This window comes from Numenius arquata, chromosome 5 (genome assembly GCF_964106895.1).
Source record: "Numenius arquata chromosome 5, bNumArq3.hap1.1, whole genome shotgun sequence".
Classification (NCBI taxonomy): domain Eukaryota; kingdom Metazoa; phylum Chordata; class Aves; order Charadriiformes; family Scolopacidae; genus Numenius; species Numenius arquata.
The window spans coordinates 58,373,170-58,394,543 of NC_133580.1; the positions used below are offsets into that span (position 1 = coordinate 58,373,170).

At 35.4% G+C, this 21,374-nt stretch overlaps 2 protein-coding genes across 3 annotated transcripts in view; both read left to right on the top strand.

Annotated features, from left to right (window-relative positions):
* The window catches only part of JAKMIP1 (janus kinase and microtubule interacting protein 1), a 97,329-nt gene that overhangs the window by 41,223 nt on the left and 34,732 nt on the right, over nucleotides 1-21,374 (top strand). The window contains exons 8-13 of one of the 2 annotated variants that reach the window (XM_074147983.1): nucleotides 2,736-2,795; nucleotides 11,106-11,234; nucleotides 12,485-12,613; nucleotides 15,571-15,654; nucleotides 18,238-18,300; nucleotides 19,543-19,641. In XM_074147983.1, coding sequence (XP_074004084.1) covers nucleotides 2,736-2,795; nucleotides 11,106-11,234; nucleotides 12,485-12,613; nucleotides 15,571-15,654; nucleotides 18,238-18,300; nucleotides 19,543-19,641 — 564 coding nt within the window. Of the gene's footprint in view, nucleotides 1-2,735; nucleotides 2,796-11,105; nucleotides 11,235-12,484; nucleotides 12,614-15,570; nucleotides 15,655-18,237; nucleotides 18,301-19,542; nucleotides 19,918-21,374 lie in introns of those variants that run through there. The other variant, XM_074147982.1, reaches the window with a different exon arrangement.
* LOC141464851 (uncharacterized) lies at nucleotides 6,484-11,215 on the top strand. The gene is made up of 2 exons (XM_074147984.1): nucleotides 6,484-6,589; nucleotides 11,106-11,215. Exons 1-2 carry the CDS (start codon nucleotides 6,484-6,486, stop codon nucleotides 11,135-11,137), a joined length of 138 nt encoding a protein of 45 aa, XP_074004085.1. The 3' UTR covers nucleotides 11,138-11,215.

The following is a 21,374-nucleotide window of genomic DNA, read 5'->3' on the forward strand; positions in this document are numbered from 1 at the left end:
TGATTCATTCAAACATAGGTAGCAGCATAGTTTAAGATTAGAATTGCACAGCTGCTGCCCTCTGACTGTGAAAAACACTTAAGATGGTGCTCATAGATGTTTGCACTGTTTGATTGTGACTCTCTTGAGTTGTGTTAGAGTTGTCTGGTGCTATTTAGTGCAACGTATGATACACTCTTCTGGTGCTGGCAGAAATGACATGTCATCTCTGAGAGACCCTGCCCTTCTGGAGCAGCATCTGGAACTCAGGCAGACTATTCTAGAGCATCTCAAATGACACTACTGACTGTTACAAAATGATACAACAAATTTAAGCTCATTCTGTCTAAGTAAAAAATTAAACAATTGGATACAACATGGAAAATGAAAATAGAAAATCCAAAAAGGTAAAACAACAAGGTGTGTTACTGCTCTGTCGGGAACATTGTCTCTGTTTTTGGCAGTTCCTCTGAGATTTTGACCCAGGGTTTCTCTCTGTAATCGGTACCAAAGATTGATGTCTGCATGCATTCTCCAGTGTCACAGTGTTACAAGCAGTAGGATGTTACTCAGATGCTACGATGTAGGGTCTGATTCACCGAACAGTGCTGCTTTACCCTTCCAAATACGACTGTACAGGCAGGGACTGTGGCATGATGTTAAATTCTCAGTATATGGCAGATATAACCTCACTTATATTTCAGTGTAAAGTGGGTATGAAAGGACTCTCTTTTTACTGTTTCAGCCAGTGATCTGAGGAAATATATTGTATCCTGACTTTGGTCAACTTGTGATTAGTGTGAAAGTCAAATAAATAAATATTTAAAAATATGGTTTCATTTTTGCTTTGTTTCCGATTTACAGATACTTTTTCACTGTCAGAAATAAGTTAAATTGTTAACTAGCATACTGCTTTGGTTGGCAGTCCACACTAATCGATGCTTTGCCTTCGATATGAGTGCAGTGGAAATCTGCACTTCCATTGTGCTTTTCAGCTGTCTTTTCTGGCTCAAACCACACCTCTACAGAATATGAATGTATCATAATTATCAAGAGTGACCCACATGTCGCATACCTGATTAATGCAAAAGTCATCAGCTTACCTCCAGCTGAGACCAATATGATACACAGAAATACACAGATAGTCTTAGGCAATATGGTTGTCTGAATTGGTTAGTATTGTCATTTGTAGGGTATCTTTGGTGCTGTTGAAGCCATATAAACAGTGGTTTTTCTGGTCAGTTCTGAAAAGGAAATCTGTCAAGGTAAACTCAGATGATTGCAAAAGATGCTAGTGATACAGCAAATGGTGTTTTTTAATTGGCATTATTATTGGTCTGGTAGCTTGGTATATTACTGAGGCAGTAAATTAAGCAGTCTTCTTGTGAACAAGTTTAGAAACAGGAGGAGTGGGGGATTTTTGAAGTGTTTGTTCATTCTGCACTGAGGTGAGAGGAAAAGATAGACAGAACGAGAAGACTAGCTGGTTTCTCCAACTGTTTGGACACCTGCTTGGGATGTAGGAGACCCAGGTTAAAGCAGGGACTGTGCCTTAACCAGGTATCGGAGGAGGGAGCATTTTTCTTCCATGCTGTCTAAAAATCAACTTTTTTCAGCTTGACCTTAACATATTAATTATTCTGCAGCTTGAAATACTTTCTCCATTCTACCTTGGCAGTCATTTCTTCTCTTTATTCTGAAAACCACATGTATTAAAGGTGCTACGTATAATTTATTGTGCTTTTCTGAATTATTTCATATTTTCCAAAACTTTGTTCCTGGAACAATGTGCTGATAAAGATGAACATTTTTATTGCGGTTTCCACTGGGAGCTTCCTATTATCGAATTTCTGAACTAAGTATAAAGGAAATAACTTTTAATAGAATAATACCATGCAGCAAACAATAATTGGACATTTGAAACTTGCTATCATTCTTTTAAAAACAGAGACGTTTCAAACAAAGATGCAGAGCTAAGGAAAGAATCAGGAAAAAGGCAAGGAGACAGATCACCTGCTTCCCGTGGTGTTGTTTTGCTTGTCCTCACCTTTGTGGTTTTTACCTTCTCTTTCTCCTCTTCGGAATTCAAGGCAGTACTCTTGGGCTTGAATGTTCATAAACCCTGCATTTTTCTAGTTATAACCTCCTCATATGATGATATAGTTAATTATGATCTTGTTCCAAGGTCACAGTAGAAAAAAAAAAAAAAAAGACTAAGTTGACACAGACTAAGTGAGAGAGTGCCTTTGGATTTGAGACTTGCCCTACAATGATAAGTCACGTGTAACACTGTATCTGCATGTGCATGGTTGTACATCAGAGTATGCCTGATATAATGACTTGTAATTACTAAGGCTGGACTAGTTTTTGGCTACTGACCTGCTTCTTCAGGATGGTTGGAACACTGGAGTGAGATCATGAATTCTGTTTCCATAGTGAGCTTCTTGGTAAAAGAGTCAAAAGAACTGTCAGAAATCTGTGCCCAGTATTTAACAAAGCCTGTTCTTGCCAACTTCCATCAAGTGTGTGAAGTATACGGCTGAAGGCTTGTGTGCTAAAGGGATAAAGCGCATAAAGGGATAAAGTACAGCGTGATGTTATACCAACGTGGCGTTATTCAAAAGGATAAAGACATTGTCTTTGAGTTGGCTTTACCATAGGCTTTAAGAAAACTGGAATGGTGTTTCTTTGTGCTAGACATATCTAAATACATAAAAGAAACCCATACCAAAATGTTCTGTTCTCTTCCCTTCTAGGAAAGGGAACGGTTATTACGGTCTAAAAAACAGAGGAGAAAAAGTCTGAAGCCTCCAAAGGTGAGCAAACTTTCAGTTTTCCATGCATTTTGGCTGCTGTGAACAGTGCTTGTTTCAAATACTGCCTGAAATCAGAGCTCTACTTAAACTAATGGTAAAATTTCATATAATTCTTCTATTTTTTTAGGATAATTCAGGATCTGCAAGTCTTGTACTGCACACAAGTGTTGTTGTTTTGTTTTTTGTTTTAAATAAACAATATAATTACACTTTTAGCTATTGTGCCCTAAATATTCAAGTAGCTTGAGGTCTAAATGATACAATTACTTGAAAAGACTACCATTTCAAAGGACAAATGCTCAGTCCTTTTTAAAGAAAATACACTCTTTAAACTACTTGTATCAAGTTACTGCTTGATCACAAAAACTTCAACTCATGCTAGAGATGTTATTGAAATGACATTTCTGTATGTGATATATAAGTAATAACAGGATTCTAACTATTTTTCTCTGGTATTCTCTATTTTGCTCTAGAATGCAAAGTTCAAGAGAAAAATTTAGATCATGAAAACAGTAAAGTTTTGCTTCAGAGTGTAACTTTAGTGTTTATTGTAAGATGTACTTAAAGTAATTAATTTTGCTGAATAATTTTTTTGTGAAATTGAACATTAGCAGCCTGGAGCGTGTGAGGGGAGGAGAATGGGGTAAGAGGGAAAAAAATGGAAATGAAGAGTGGAGAGATGATTACCATCTATATGGTAGTGTAAGATACATTCTATCATAAATTGGTGCTTGTTGTTAGTGTGTTCTGCATAGTATATTCCCGGTGACCTCCAGGTGGTGCTTTTTTATTGCTCTACATTCTCTAACACCTGTATTCGGAAAGATCTTTCCTTTGGGATTCTCTGTTTCAGCAGTAATTTCTTCAAATTATGCTTTGAATAATGATTTGTCTTTTACATATGAAGAAAGAAAAATTGAGAAGTAATAATAAATCTCACATACATTTTTCTGTTAAGCAATGGAAAGCTGATAGACACCAAATGTATTTACAGTAACCCTGAACCATTCTTTCTTGATGTAGTATACCTGGAAGTTTGTGTGTTGACAGCAAGTTTGAAAACAGGACATAAAATTAAATATGTATATCTATGTAAATAATAATGTAATTTCTATAGTCCTCTCTCTAGTTATTAGCCATTGTCCAGTTTTAAATCAGTTGTGTAAGACCTTTTGCTAGATTGTAAAGTTCCTAATGAAACAAAACTGCTTAATTTAAATTTTTAGGAGTTGATAACTAGTGATGCTAATTTCTACAGGCTGAAAACTTTCACAATTATTCATTTATGTCTTAAAAATGTTCTGTGTTAGAACTTAAGCTGACCTAGACTCTGTACCCTTTCCTTTTACCTATTTTCTCTTGAGCAAGCTGCTGCTTTTGTGGTATCTTCTTTTCTTTATTGACCAAAGCAAGAGCTAAAGAACATGAGTGTTGGAGAAAATGTGCATGATACCATTAAAGAAATTGTGGCAGTGCTATTTTTCATGTGGTAAGAGTACTATAACTGGGGGGCTCCTGCAGAGATTACTGCAAAAATTGTGTGCATATGAGCAGCAGAGTTAGTAGGCGTTTGTTTCTTATTTAATGATATGATTGATACACCAGAAAGAACAAATTAGTCAGCAGACATAACTCCCACTAGTTATTCCATCACCTTTCCATTAGCTCTTCAGTGCCCATATGAAATTGGCTGTTTTAAATTTTATTTGATGCTAGCCCCTCAAAGGGAAAGCAGGACTATAAAACAAGTGAAAAAGAGAGAAAGGTGTGAGAGAAGAATGAATGGGATTATATATACTATGCTAGTTATACTATTTATACTATATTAGTTATTATAGAAGAAGTCATCAATCATATATTTATTAGTGTCGCATTACTTGCCATCGTATAAACCTGTAGGCTATTTGCAGGTATATGCAGCGCTGACTTGGAGTTTAAACATTTTTGATGATAGCTTCTAAAAATCCAATCCTGGCATACAGGCTGGTTCCCTTCCAGGTCACCGGTGTGGTCCTGTGAGGATCAAAATCCTCAAAGAAAGCTGTGTTTCCCACAGTTTTCTAGCATTTTTTTATTTAAACAATCTATGTAGAATGGGCTGCTTACCCAGATTGTACCATCTTCATCCTCTCTGTTTTTACAGCCTATCTCAGGAATCCAGATGAAAATGGTAGAATTCATCTAACCAAGCATTGCAAATGTGCCATTAGATGTGACTTGTTAGATGTCATTAACGGAGGTGAGATACAGACATCTCACTCTGGACAAAGTGGTAACATTAAGTGGTGATTGTTCTCCTCTGGAAGTAGGTATCTAAACAGGCTGTATTAGTTTTGTCCTAAAATTGCCTATTTTGCCCTGTGGACTATAAAGACAGTCTAGGATGAGTTGCTTTATATATAGACATGTGCAGTGCAAGTGTATTTCTGTCTATGATCTGTGCGAGACTTATATAGGTTATCATCTGCATGATATAAATAATCGTAGAAGAAATTATGTGTGTCTGTCCTAACCAACCACTCAGAAGGGGAAATTACTGACGTAAATCTTTGGCTTTACTTTTCTAAGATTTGTTAAATGTAAAATTAGCATTAACACAGTGAATTATCAAGTTTGGCTGTTGGAGTTGGATCTGTTTCCAGCTGTGTCCCACTTCCCTTGACAAAGTGAAAAGCAAAATAACTGATGAGAATTAGGTTTCATGAACGCAGTCAGATCTAAGCTCAGACTCGAAGGTTTAGAAAGGTTCCTTCTTTTTTTTTTTTTTTTTTTTTTTTCTAATAAACAGGAACTTGGTACAAAGTGTGAAGATTTAGACTTACCTACTCTTACAGCTTCCCTTAAGTGGGTACTTTTACACTCCTGATTCCTTAATTTTTCAAGGTACTCTGGCTGGACAGTGTCTGTTTGTTTTCTGAGTATTTTCCTGATGGTGATTCCTGTTAGTTGGAACAGAATCCATGGCATGCCTTTCTCCATCTTTAAGACAGTTTTTGAAAATACCAAGGATGTTTTTGCAATTATTTATTATTTCTTTTTGCAATCAGGTGTCTATGCTATTTCTGGAACTCTGTAGGTGCACTAGGTTACTGTTGCTAGTCTAGCTTTGCCTGAGCCCTCTTTTAATTACCAAGAGGCTCAGGAGTCCATGGAACAGCGCTCGCAACCGGCTCGAGTTCCCCGAGGAAAGGAGGAGCGCAGTGTGATGGGGCTTTATAACCTCTGTGTCTGCAAGGTGTTTAGAGGACTCGATATATTCAGGTACTGTAGGATAGTTTTCTCTGAAGTGAAGCGGCCTAAGTTGATAGAGGTTTATTTATTTTTTTATTTTTTACATTGATGTGCCATTGGACTTGTTGGGAAAAAGATGTACCAGAGATGAATTTTCTTTTGCTGTTTAAAACAGCTTTTTCCCAGGTGTTTTTTCCTTTTCTATTTGTTTTTTTTTGGTGGGTTGGGGTTTTTTCCCCCCAATTTTGGTAGTGAAATAATCAAGAAACTCCAGAAACAGTATTTTTGGGTTTTTTGAAACATAGAATGAAGTTACAGTGATTGATGGAGTCATGCATTTGAAAATAAGGCATAATTGCTTAATTCGTTTGGAAACTGCAGGACGGATTTGTTTCTTTATTTAAACATTAATAAATAAACTGTATTTGTGGCATTGGAAAGCCTGCACACTGGTGTGATGGAGTTCATATTTCTTGTTTTATATTTTTCTTTTTTTATCTGCCTGTGTGCATTGGTGTGCCTGTATTTTTCTGGCTGCCAAGAGATGACTTATAAACATGAAGGTAAGAAGTTACTGATTACCTCATCTGATTGCATTTCAAGGAAATTAATCTTGGATCATTTTCACCATGTTAGATTAAGTACTTGAAAATTAGATATTTAATTGTAAAGTGAAACTACTTTAGCAACAGAGAAATCAGATTATTTATATGTAAGTAGATCTAATCCAAACCATTAAAAATATGAGGGTATATTGAAATTTGCATATAATATGGTCTATGTGTCACTCTTGATTTATAACATTCTAAACTTCAGTGTTTACTGAGCACCATACTTCAGTAGAAGCATTAATACTTGAGTTATAAGGACGTAATGCATAATTTTACTTTAAAATTATGTGAAAACATTGATATAAATCCACATGAAAAATACTTGCTATCAAATGCATGGCAGAAGTCAGTGGAAATTAGAATTTAAATCAGAATTTTCCAACAATTTACATGACTATTTTCTCAGTTATTAAGTTATGCTTTAGAAGTAACAAGTGTACAAATCAATACAAAAGAATATTTAAGTTGTTAAATGAGAATATTCCCATTTTTAAGAAAAGTTTGAGTGAAAATAGTGTATAGTTACAAAAATCCAGTATTCTACATGTTTGTATATACTTTTCAATAACCATTGTGATTCAGCTCATGTGGAATCTCCCTTGGAGTTGGTGTATTTATTTATACTTTATTATTTATTACAGTGCTTATCAACAAACTGTGTATGAATCAGATGTCTTCTTTTTTTTCCTTTTTATTTCCTCTCTCTACAGCTGTTCCCTTACCAGTTAATTTGTTGTGGTTTTGCTGTGAATCACTTGTTGTAGCCAATTGCTTCAGATACTAGATGATCAACAGTAAAACTAGCTATTTTGTAATTATGTCACAAAGCAATTCATTCATGTACAATAAATATACAATGGTTAAATACTTTATCTTTATTTCTATGGAAAGTGTCTGCTCCAGAAAATGATAAATGTACAGCTCCTCTAAAGAGGACGGAGTCATTAAAAATAAATAAGTGGTTTCCTCATAGCTCCAAATATTATAGGCAGTCTGTATAGCATTTAACAGTTTTATACTTTTAACTCTCCATGAAATGTTGGGATTTTTTAGTGTGATGGGAAATACTAGTTTTCTTGCATAATTCCCTCTCATCTAATAATCAAGGGATTTATTTAATAATTTTTTTTCCGTATTTTTGCTACTTTTATCAAAATAACAGCATTGCTTAAAGTATCTTCTCAAGCCTATATATGTTTATATGAAATCAAACCCACCGCTGGTTTATGATTGTTTTTTCACTGCTTGAAACAGTATTGTGTGGGTGTGTGCATGCAGGGTTAAAGGAAGATACATACTCAACCTGAGGTATTTATGAAAGTGACTGTATAGCGGAGGTATAGCAAAAAAGCCTGTAGGTATGATCCTTTATTGTCAGTTTTAACTAAGCTGCTGCTAATCTTCATGTGGTCTCTGTGCCATATATGTGATAATAACTGGAGTTTTGCTCTCCATCTTTTAGAAGTCCCTTCTACCAGCCTTATCAAAGTCAAGATGATTCTTACTTACTTTGTCACCTTTCAAGCTTATAGTTTATTGCGGGGTTTGGTTGAGCTTCAAGGCCAAGCACCCTTGAATTAGGAGGCATGAGCAGGATCAGCTGTTCTTCAGTCCTGAGTTGCTTGTCCTTGGCTAGGCTCCTCCAAAGCACTGGCCACTTGTTCTGAGCCCCATGCATAAACAAGCTGGGACAGACAGAAGAGCAGGATATAAAAGTGTTGTCATAAGAGTCCCCATGCAGCTTTGTTTTGGGTTTATTCTCAGCTTCTTTGAGTAAAAAGTATCCACACTGCAAAGCGAGAATGCAGTTTTCATGGAAGTCTCTTGTTTTTTGTTTACCTGCCATCATCATCTTTACCTCCATTTAATCAACCTTCATCTTTATGAAACTGTCTGCTCATCAGTTTGGAGTCAGAAAGGAGTTCTTCCTCATGAGTTGAATGAGAAACTCAAATTGTAAATTTGTTTGTCTTCCTTACAACGGGAAGGTACCACCGTTTCTTAGCCCTATTTTCAACTCTCAATACCTATTTGTAGTGTTACGGTTAGATGATTGTAGGCTGCAACCAGTATTCAGCATGAGAGAAATGCTGGGTGGACCATCTCCTAAGGACTGTTTTTGTGCTTATGAGAGGGGAGTCTGAAATGTTTGTAATTCAAGTGTGAGAGAACGCAGTTTTCTGGACAAATCCTTATATTACTAGAGTAGAGCTTAACCCTGTTTCCCATGTCCTTTGTTTTGTTAAGTAGGAGAGAACGGTGAACAAACTGGTGCAGTGTGTGAATGCTGGAGGAAAGGATGAAATTATCCCAGGAAAGCATTTCTCTTAAGCAGCTTAGCCATAGCTTTACCTGGTGAAAGGATCACCAGCCTCCTAAATAACTGAGAGAAGGGTAATAGTGGTCTAGTAGCTTGCAAAAGGAAGGTTGTTTCTCAAGATTGTTCAGAAGCTCTTTGCCTTCTGCGCTGCATCGTATTTATCTGTATGCATATGGAGAAGCACAGTCTATTTGGAAAAGGTGGCATTTGGGGGTTTCTTTTTTTTTTGAGGGCATAACAGCCTTTCAGAAGGAGATTTTAGTAGAACCGGTTTATTTAAAAATGCAGTCTGAATGAAATTTTAAAATTATTATTTGAAGGGCTCATCTTATGTGAAGCCATTAAGTGGTTCAGAACAGGGCCTGGAAGCTGTCTTTGGTAGTTTGAGTGGGATTAGCTGTACTGGAAAACAATTACGGAGTAGTTTAGTTCACGAGTGATGACACTGTGACATGCTGGACTGTGGTAACCAGGGCTTTAGGCTGTACATGATGTTGTGTGTGCAGGCAAAGTCACACCTACTAGCTTGATTTTCTGGTACCACTTAATTCAAGATAAAGTATTTTGGCTGTTGATGAGAGCTCTGCTGAGACAAAGGAATATATTAAGCATTATGGGGCAGTGTGAGAAAGTGAAGACAGTACTTTGTAGACATACTGGAAGAATGTATAAAGTTAGATAAGTCTAGAAGCCTGTGGTGAAAGGTGAATATTTGGAATCCATCATGAGATAAGGCATTATAGGTAAAATAAAACCTTTCGGTATCTTGAATGAAATAGATCGCTCCCTCACTCAGCCAGTTTGGCTTTGCTGAGATGTAAGATGTCTGATGTTCTGACTTAATAACAACTGACAATTTTTTTTCATTCTTTAGGCCTTTTTAATGAAGAGGGCTATTATCTCTCACGTACCACCTGTGGTTTATGGTGTTTGTTTTTTGTTTTTTTTTTTTTTTTTTTTAAAAAGGACAAACTGTGACATTAGTATCTGTGATTCAGCATCAAGCAGTGCCAAAAAATACAGAGACAGACAGATTTTTCTTCATCTTCTTAGAGCAACCTCTCTCCACTAGCCTCCCTTTCTAGGATGCTTCATAACCTGGCTCCATTTTCCCATTAACACAATTAAAAAAGAAAACTACAGACTTATTGCTCCTCTGAATTTGTGTTGGGTTACTGGAACACTTTTATTGTGTAAAATGTTAGGCTTTCTATTGATTAATAGTGGTTAACTTTTGTTATTGTTATTTTGGAAGGAAAAATACCTGAAAAACTTTTTCTAGTTAAATTTTTAAGCTGTTTTTTTGTTTTTTTTTTTAAACAGCAGAATTTTCTATAGAATTTTGCTGCTTTCTGAGCATTTGTTAGGAAACTAGTGGAAAGGGAGCTCTTAAAATGGTGAAAGAATTATTGCAGTTGTGGTGTTTTATATAAAACATCACATTTTTCACAATGAATATTGTACTATTCAATTCCATTGGTTATTTATTTTCTCTAGTTTTCTGTAAGCATGCATTTAATTGATTACATTGGGTAAATTTTTTTCAGTCTGCATTGAAGTGCTGTTTTTCCCTAAGCATAGTTTTTTTGGTTAGTCATAATATTGGAGCAAACTTTTTAAAAAATTGAGAATGATAGTGTTGGAAAAATAAATGGAAATTGGCAATTTATACATTTAAGTAGGATTTTGAAAATTAGATATTATAAATTAACCTCTTTTTTTCTTTTTCACTTTTTTAGAATTAGTATGAATGACAACATTTATTCCGTGTTGTTCTTCAGAATACTTTTTCCCTTTCGGTTCCACATCTTATATATTACATCACATTGGGTTACTTTCTTCTCCATAGATATTGCATTCCTCGTGAATCTTGTAAGATGTGTGATCTTGGTAATTAGCTTTTATGCTTTTGCTAAAGCATTATTCTATTGGCAATTACCCAGTAATACGTGCAGTTCAGTTCTTGGAGGTTCTTATACAAATGATGTTGAAAAGGTAGCTAAGTTAACCTCAGAATAAGAGTTTACAAAGGAACCTTTTCTTCCTTCATACTAAAATAATGATCAGAGAAGACCTTGACTACTGTTTACTGGGTTTGGGGGGTTTTCCAACTGTTTTGCTAGTAACTAAGAAAAACTAACTTTTCAGAGGCATGTTGTGGAGACATTTTTTGGATTTGATGAAGAATCTGTTGATTCAGAAACATCATCTGTAACTTCATATAACACAGATAAAACAGACAGGACACCAGCAACACCAGAAGAAGATTTGGAAGATGTAAGTAGTGGATGATTTGTTCTTAAGTTCTATGCAAATTCACATGGAATTTAAATGCAAATATTTCTTTCATCTATTCTGCCACAGGAACTATGAAAGATTTGGCAGAGAATTGCTTTGTTTTGTTTCAAATGCAGTAACACATCCACACTCATTGCAATAGAATTAATAAGATAATATTCTGCCTGCCAGATTTGGCAGATATTGGGGTGAGAAATAAAATTGTTTTTCTCAAGCCCTTGCTTATTAGTCGAAAGAAAATGAATAGGCACGTTGCTATGCCAAAAGTCAATAGTTACTAGACAATAGTTTGTCTTTCAACCTTGTAATTTATTTGACTGTTTTTATACAACCAGGATTTTATTCCTGTACTTACAATACTGAGGGAGGCTTTTGCAATTCATTAGGGCTTAAATGATCATAGGTAGTAAATACCCACTGACACATTTTTGTTTCAGCTGTGTGATGTACAGTGCAGCTGGCCTACTTTAAAAGATTGCAGGTCTGAGGACAAAGCATGAATTAGATGCTGGTTTTCGTCTGTCTTCCCTGTTCACTAACTTGTGCCTAATATTCTTCAGTCACAAGAAGCTTCCTATTTTTCTGTTTAATACCTAGTAATATTGTAATCTCTTTTCCTTGGAGCTCAAGCTCCTGGGGCAAAAATTAAAGGGAAGGACATTTCTTGCCCTCAGCATTATAGGAAAGACGTTGAAAGTGTTGATGTCAATTGCTCAAAGTTCAAAGAAAATTAAACATTAAAAATACTTCATGTTAAAAAAATAAAATTATAAAAGCATCTTATGGATTTTGAGATATAACTTCTGTGTTAGTGTGCTTGTGATGGTAAAATGCTTCACCCTGGCACAGTAGAGACAAAGAGTAAGGAAGTGATGGAAGGATAGAACGAACCCCTTCTGGAGCTCTTTTGACAGTGGAGTTGCTGAAGACAGTGGTGCATAGAACTGTTCTCTCTCATCTTTCCCCAGTCAGCTTCTTCCCATTTCTATATATTACTGCCTTATATAGTAACTTACACTGTCCTGAAACTGCGTGATTGAAAGTTACTGGTCTCTGTGTCATCCTCAAATCATTCTTCCTTCCATTTCTACTTGTTTTAGTTTTTAAACCTTTATTAAACTTTGAGACTCAGTATGAGTCGTGTTGCTTGTGTTTGTGACTGTCTATATAAACAAATCCATTACCATATGTATTTATATAAAACCACTTTTTTTTCCCTCTTCATTAAGAGCACACCTAGAGAAGAAGCTGAACTAAGGTTCTGCCAGCTAACAAGAGAGTATCAAGCTTTGCAAAGAGCATATGCATTGCTTCAAGAACAAGTTGGTGGAACCCTGGATGCAGAGCGAGAAGCTAGGGTAATTTTTTAACTGAAATTTCATTTAACTTTGAAATCATTGAAAAAGCTGAAAAAACTTGGAATAGCAGGAGATATCTTCCCAGGTCAGTGGAATGCAAAGCACAATATTTTTGAGGATTTGAGAATAATAGCAGTAAGGTGACAATTTAGATTCATCTGGTGCCGATCAGAACAAAGCTATCATATTTTATTCTAGTGTGCATAATATATTAAAGATTTCGGTAGTAAGACTGTTACTGAGAATGATATCCCAACCGAACCTGCAATTTGGATAGCAACATGATGGATTTAAAATGGATCAGAGAATAGGTTGCTATAAGTACTTAGGTACTTCTATCATATCAGTATATTAAAAATCTGACCCAAATCTGAAAAATGAATTTTTCCTTCAAGTGTTTTGTTGAATATATGAAATCATAATTTGTTTTTAAAAAACTCAGTTTGAGAGTATTCTTCCACTAAAAAGTACATAGCTAAGCTAACTGTTGTTCCTATTAGGTCAGCACATGTGATTGTTTACTCACTCTGAAATAAATGGTTTTTTATCCTCACAGCAATCTCTGTACTATAGGTATTATTTGAGGTGTGAGAGAATATGTATTCTGTTTTCATCTACCCTTCTGCCACCACTGTGCCATGTAGCGCAGAGATGAGGTCAGCAGAAGTTAGACTAACATCTTCCATTCTGTTTTTTCCAAACTGAGGAGGAGAGAAATCACTTCATAATGAATTGGTGAGCTCTGACTCATTTCCCAGATGTATTCACTGAGCAGCAGTGGCGTCAAAAAAGAGCTGAGTTAACTATAGGCAAAATTTCTTCTGCTTCCTCCCAACTCCTCGTGGAGAGGGGCATGTCTAGAAACGTAGCATATTTACAAGTCACCCTCTACTTGAATTATTGTGAGCAATGACCAAACAACATGTAACATCAAAATGGGCAAGCGATAGCCATAGGGCTGGAAACTTCGTCATCTTCAGCTCGTGTCCTTCATTCTGCATCAAATACAGCTTGAACCTGTAGAGTACTGACTACTGAGAAAGTTGACTAATGTCATTGCAAGGCCACCCTCAGTTACCTTTGATGGGTCATGGCAGGAGGTTCCTGAGGACTGTAAGAAAGCAAATGTCACTCTTGTCTTCAAGACAGGCAAGAAGGAGGATCTGGGGAACTGAAGGCTGGTTGTTACTACCTTGGTCCCTAGGAAAGGGATGGAGCAAATAATCATGGAAACTTTCCAAATATCTGAAAGACAGGGTGCGTGGGAGTGATCAGCATGGATTTAAGAAGCGGAAATCATGCTTAACCAGCTTGAGAGCCTTCTATGATGAGGCGACTAGATCGGCAGAGGAGTTGGAAGCAGTGGATGTTGTTTATCTTGACTTTAGTAAGTCTTTTGACACTCTCCCTCATAAGATTCTCATAGAGAAACCTATGAAGTACAGACTAGACAAGTGGACAGTGAAGTGGACTAAAATTGGCTGAAATAGCTTAAAGGGTTGTGATCAGTGGCAGAAAGTCCAGCTGGAGGTGTGTCACCAGTGATGTTATGAAGTTATCTACAGCTAAAAATATTAGTATATTATCCCCAGAGACAGTTTTCAGAAGATTCAGGGTTTACTTTACAATCTGTTGTGTTTTGGTTTGGTTTTTGTTTTCAAGACTCTTTGAAGTGGCTCTCAACCAACCCTAATTTTTTTTTTTTTTTTCTGTGAAATACAGTTCTTATAATAGTAGAATTATTGCTTTATGGTTTTATTTGTTAGAGCTCTCAACATCTTACAAAAACCTAGTCACATTTGGCACTCTCCTTTTAAGTAGGACTCTTATCCAAGGAAAGCAATAAGGACTTTTATGATCACTTGTCAAACTAGAATTGGGGTGGGGGACATAATTACATCTCCTATTAAAGTAAGATTTCAGAGGCAATCATCTATTTGACAGTTATGAGAGACAATTAAATATTTCCTTTACCTTGGTGGGAAGGGAGACCCTGGTATGAATATTTTTGTAATAGCTTATAGCTTTTTAAAATTTTATTTTGCAGGCATTTGCAAACTGTCCTGTTAGTACACTTTGGAATTGTTACTCTTTCTTTTCAATCGCATTTTGGTCTCTTTTGTCACATCCATGCAAATCCATCTTTTGCGTGAGTCAGATGGTAGCTTTTTGCATGGTTAGTTTTGTAGGGCCCAATGTTCTGGTGGGATGAACATTGCCTGTTACTTTTAGATGAGGCTTAAGGTAAACAACAAGGATGCAAAGATGCAGAAGGAAATCCCTGTGGGAATTTTTGAACTGCTTGGGTGTAAGAGTACGTGAAGCAGGGTGGAAAAAGTATTTGCAGATGCTTAAGGAGCCTCGGACTGAAGGTCTGCAGAGATATCCTTTGTTTTAGATCCTTTTTGTTTAGTACCATGTATGATCCAATCCCTTTCAGGGCATCACTGGACCCAGGGGTAATACCTGCTGTAGTATAATAGTGTAATAGTCATGAAGAATGAGGAAAACAAACTAGTGTGTGCCGTTTATGGGATAAACAAATTATTTTGGGTCAATACAATTTATTTACCTATAGGCCTTTTTCAGTGCTTATTGCGATTCTCTCTTGCCCTATTATTTCCAATTGCCTTGAATTACTAAAGCTTATGAATAGCTTCTCAGAGCTCTTTCATTTCCTTATTTTTTCGCCTCTGGGAAGAGCTTTGTCACTGAATATGTGGTGATAACATCTTTTAGGCTAGGAGGGAAAAATACTGTTAAACTGATGGCTTGAAATATTTTGTAACAGAAATACAAAAGCAATTGTTTTAATCAAAGGCATTAAAAGCTGGCTGGACAGCCCATAAGTGGGTAGAAAGTATCTTTATTTTGATTCTATGTGTAATTAGATCTACCTGTCTACCTGGAAGTACATGAATATACACACACTTTTTAAAACTTTTTTTTTCTCCCAGACTCGTGAACAACTGCAAACTGATCTTCTCAGGTGTCAGGCAAAAATTGAGGACCTGGAGAAAGCTCTACTCGAGAAGGGACAGGTAAAAGGCTTTCTTAATGTCCTCTACCACGTCATTTTCTCCCTTGCATGCAGTGGTGCCCTTGCCATCTTCATTGCTTGCTGGTGTGTTACTGTGACTGATGCAGCTTAATTGCTACTCCATCAATAGATTACTGAAATAAAGTATTACATAGACTCAGAAAATGCCATTTAAGACTCATTTTCTAACACATAGTACATTAAAGCATAATATCGAAATAGCCATGTGTACATGCATTGTAAATTCTGTTCCCATTGTAATTTGGTGCAGGCTTTTCTCCTGTTTTCCATTTTGTATATATTTGCTCTAAATTCCAATAAACCAAATATTCTATATTTGTACTGGAGAATATTTTTTGGTGTGTAGCATAGAAAAATTTAAAAAATAAATCACTTGCACACATGCTTCAGCTAGAGAAATGAACCACTGAGTGAGTCTGGTAACTGGAAGCCACTTGCGGGGTTACTCTCCTGTGCTTAAACTCTCAGAGGACCCAACTGCTTTCAAATTCCCATACCATCAGACAGAGTAAAATTAGGCCTTATGCTTCGGTATATCTTGCAAATACTTGACGAAGATGTGGGTACTGATGCATATTTAATAATGTCTAGGATCTTCAGGAAAAAGCTGATTAAGAGTTATGAGTGCATGTAAAAGACGTTCAGTTGCTTAACTGCTAGAATGCACTGAGAAAATTGGGGAGATGTTATTTTATGCTTTATTGTTTGAAATAACAATTTTAAATTCCATGTTAATAAAATATTACTAAAATTAGGGAATATGTTACCAATCTAAAAATAATGGCTCACTGAGCTCTTGGAAGAATAAATGGAGCTGAAGACCTCTTAAGGATCTACTGCTGACATTTTAGTGTGTTAATGCTAAAGGTGTTGTGGGCAGATTGCTGTGTAATTGAAAACATTAACAAAATAGTTGACTAATTACAGTGTAAAATGCAAGTACTGTGTATGTAAACAAGATGAGTGAAGATAAGAACACATGTAAGAAATTACTTCTGTGATTTTGCTTCCAGAGTGTCAAAAAGGAATGCCTGGAAATTATAATTTAACTAGTTATTACTTTATGAAATTCATAACCACATTTCCAACCTTGTGTCTCTTAGTAATCCTGAGAAAACCAACAGGGATGTGACAAGGAGCAATATGAAATTGTCTCTAGTGCGCTAGTTTGTTTATACCTGGCATTAGCTTTCCACAGAAGTGGTCACAGTGTCTTCCTGGGAGCTCTAGCTCAGTTCTTCTGACCTGTTAGTATTTACGTTCAACAAAATAAACGATTATGATGACAAACTGACTTCTTTGTGCACTATGTGATTTTTTATTTTTTTTTTAATTATTACTCTGTAATTTAGGTGGTCATGGTAGTGATGATGATTTAATAATGCTTGTGAAATGTTCACTCAGGGAACCAGTCCCTAAAGTGCTTTTGAAAAGGAAACAATGAATGGGTAGAATATATAAATGTAGTGGACAGTAGGTAGAAAAAATAACTTTTAAACTTTTTAAAAACCTATAAATATTATATCATAATGTTTTAGATATTTTTGGTTGGCATTTCAAGGCTATTTCATTAATTCCTTGTGCATCATCAATGTGCAAATACCTTGATGACAAAGAAAGTATCAGCCTTAATACTTCAGTAAAGACATCTACATTTTAAATAAGTTGTCCTTTGTAGCTAGAAAATAGTTTGATCTGTAGCGTGACATATTAAGTGTTGGATATTGTTTTAATAAATGTATTAGAGAAATATGAGCTAGGTTATGTAAATACTTTACAGAGAGAACAGAGCGAATTTGGCTGTTACAATCCATTAAATATGAATGTTCAGCTATGGCTGGCAGTGAGTTTTTGTAACTTGGGTATTTAAAGGAGTATTTGATGAGGCCTTTTGAAGCCATGGAAAAACCTAAAAGCAGAGATCAGCTTTGGAACAAGCAATCAAATGGAAATACGGTTTTCAAATGGAGTACGGAATACCTTATATCACTTCCCTTCCTCCATAGCATTTGAATACCTGAAGCACTGTATTAGCCTGATTCTCACACTTCTAGCAGAGGGCAATTAACTGCCTGCCACTGAAGCTTGTTATCAATCATTTGGGGTAATTAAATGTGGGGTTTTTTTCCCTTTCTCCATTGGAATGTGCATTACACCACTCAAAATGGAATGATTTTGCAAAAGTTCCCAACTCTTTGCAATGGAAAGAAATAGTTTTGAGTTAAGCTGAGTAAATAAATGTTTTTAAAGTGACATACAGTATCACATAACCACATTCACCCACAGTTGCTATATGTAAATATTTTAAGGTATATGCTTAGCTGGAACACATTAAGAAACAAGACCCTCAGCTTCAGGAAAAGAAAGGAATTTTTATTTTCTCAGTAGCCTAAAATGCTATTTATACTTGAAATATTTATGAAAGCTTTATTTTTTTGATGTGTGAACATTTTTATACTTCAGTGTACAATGATGTCTGAAATCTAATTATTGTGGTTATTCATTTGTCTTCTTTAACAAAATACATATAAATTTAATATTTTAATCCTTTTCTTCCTCTTAGGATTCAAAATGGGTAGAAGAAAAGCAGCTGCTAATCAGAACAAATCAGGAATTGCTAGAGAAGGTACGTGTTCAGCATCTGGGAATATTTTCACAATTGCTGCCCTTTATCAGAAAAGGAATGGTAAAAGGAAATGAATGTACTAAGTACTGGAACATCAACATGAAAATTGCTTATTTTATTCCTCTCTGGAAACAGGAGTTTGGATAAAAGTCTCTGATTAAAGTACCAATATGCTTTTGTACTCTTTGGGAATGGAAACTGCTCTTTATTGTGGAATTATATCTTGTAAAGACAACAGTAGAACCAAAGCTGGCTGACGTTTCTAGTGCCCAACAAAATACAGGCTAAAATACTAAGCGTAATGTGGAATCTCATATTATGTCAAATAGTTACATAATGATTATTATTGTCCTGATCACTAATAAAATTGCCTGCTGCCTTCAGCCTTACATTTTTTACCGTTTTTCCACACATTAAGTAATACTGATTGATTCCAGATGTATCGTTTACTGTCTGAGATGCTGAGAGTTGAGCATTCTCATTGTTTTTCACTGGTATTGGTGGGAAAGTTAGCTAGTACTCAGGAAGTCAAAGAAATTTTTTTTGTTAATTGGTAGCCCAATATTAATATTATAGGAATAAGATAACCGAAGAAAAATTCATGACTAAGAGTAGCTACAGCTGGACTCAATTTATTCAGATAATTATATGGGTATTATAAGCATTATCGTACATTATGCCAGGTATGACATTTCTATTTAGTTTCATACAAATAAAAAGATCAACCAGTTAAGTTAGACAGTAGACTAAGCTTATTAGTTGGCATAATGAGTAGTCAGGTTTGAATTTCTCTTTTGTCATTGTTAGCGCCCCAAAGCACAAATTGGGAAAATTAAAAAGTAGGCATTAAAACCTCTCCATCATTGTCTTTCATACACTATAAAGAGTAGATGACTAGTTATGCAAAGACAATAAGAACAGCCTACCCAAATGTTAACATAGTCCAGTTTCATTCACTTGATTTTAAAAGCTTGTATTACTCAACTTATTTAGATATAATATTCATATCACTTGTCATACTACTTCCAGGTTACTATTCTAAGAGATCATTGACCATTTTCTGCTGGCAGTTGTCACAAATACTTTCTGATGTGATGTTCCTTCTTTATCTCCAAGACGCTTCCCAACATTTAATGAGAAGCTGAAATAATTAACAGTTTTGTCTAAACCCCTGGCCCATAACTCTATACGGTATCTCTCTCATTGCTTACAGGATGTTGTGATGTTTTGTTTGTCTCATAGATTTACAGAATGGAACAAGAAGAGCATCAGCTGAAGAACGAGATGCAAGATGCAAAAGACCAGAATGAGCTGTTAGAATTCAGAGTGCTAGAGCTTGAAGTAAGAGATTCTCTCTGTTGCAAACTCTCAAATGGAGCAGAAATTATGTTTGAACCCAAGCTGAAATTCCTGTAAAGATTACTGATGTCTGGTGCATGTTTAAGGGAAATCACTTAGGTATCTATTTTTTAAATGTTGTATCTTGGGATAATGAAATTGATGCCACTGCCTTAATGTGTTCTGGAGAGAGTGCTCACTAATGTTTATAAAGATGTAATATAGCTAATATATATTGCATATAGTTTGTTTTTCATCTAATAAAATATTTTGTTTTGCAATATTTTGCCTTTTTTATTTGTTTCATTTCCATAACTTCTCCTTTCGTGCATGTAAAATCACGTGGTTTGTATACTACAGCCTTGGTTGGCATTGTTTAAATTAACACACCTTCTCACATCTTGCATGCAGTGGTCTGACTAAAGATCTGACACATCCATCACATCAATGTATAATTGCTTTTAATTACATTGATTTAAGATCGACAACATTCATATGAAGTAAAGTGATCTTAGAAGAATACATTTTGATAGCAGCTTTGAAAGAATTTCTCTTACCTGAAATCCATTTTCTGATGTCATAAAATGGTTATAGACTGGAAATAATTGGTATCAGTCAATAAAAAAAAAAAAAAAAAAAAAAAAAAGAAAAAAAAACCCTCTGAGAGTGTCAAGGTTAAACTGGTGACACACAAGTACAACTTCTGTACGTGAAAGCAGTATGTTGCTGATAGCAAACAAATCTTATCCTTTGCATGAATAACAGTGAAGTTATTTGTGAATAACAATTCGAACATGTAGCCTGTGATTAAAGCAAAAGCAATAGTTCTCATCACTTCGTAAATGGGTCCCTTGTTGAGTTTAGTAACACCAAACTACTCGTGTGATGCACAATTGTCACACAGGTGTATTGCCTGATAACATATTGTTCAGTTTCAAAGATCATCAGCATCCTTAACACCATTTAGAATAAACTCTCTGAGAAACCTGTCATTGTCACTCCTCCATAATTTTCATCACCCAGCACGTTTCACAAAAAAATTTGGCATGTGTAACTTCTCTGATATAGATGAAAATGTCATGTCTTCCTGTCATGTGGGCATTCTGCTTTTTGTCTTTGACGTTTCTTAATGTTTTTTTAATCCTTTACTTTATCAACCATATATTTTGATGTCATAGCCCATTATATTCAAAATTATGAATTTAGGTTATTAGAATTTCAGTAGATATTCAGGAAAATAGAAATGCTGTCTAATTCTAATATATATCTTTATATGTTATTAAGCATCTATAAAGTAAAATAATGAACAGTTTAGCATTTGAATTGGCAGTTACAGTAGAAACTGCTTCCTAAAGCATAAGTGTTCTTAGAAGTAGAACAATCCAAAAAAATTTCTTAGGAAAAGCAAAAAAAATTGCTTCAATACATCCTTCATGAATGTCTTTTTCACATGCAAGAATCACATGAAAAATAGGTCAGTGTGATGTGTTGAATTTTGTCATGTGCCAAATCTTTGAAGACTTGTTTCACAGCATAACAATGGAAGTATTTTTGTGTGATTGCAAGAAAAGATTTTTTTTTTCTTAGTAGGCAAGAACATAGACACAAATGTGACTGACAATGTGAATATTTTAGTAAAATCATGAATGCTTCTGGTAATCGGGACAGTATTTTTTTTGAGAGCCATTAAATTATTTTGGATGAAAATTAAGCTAGAGTAGAAAACACAACCATTT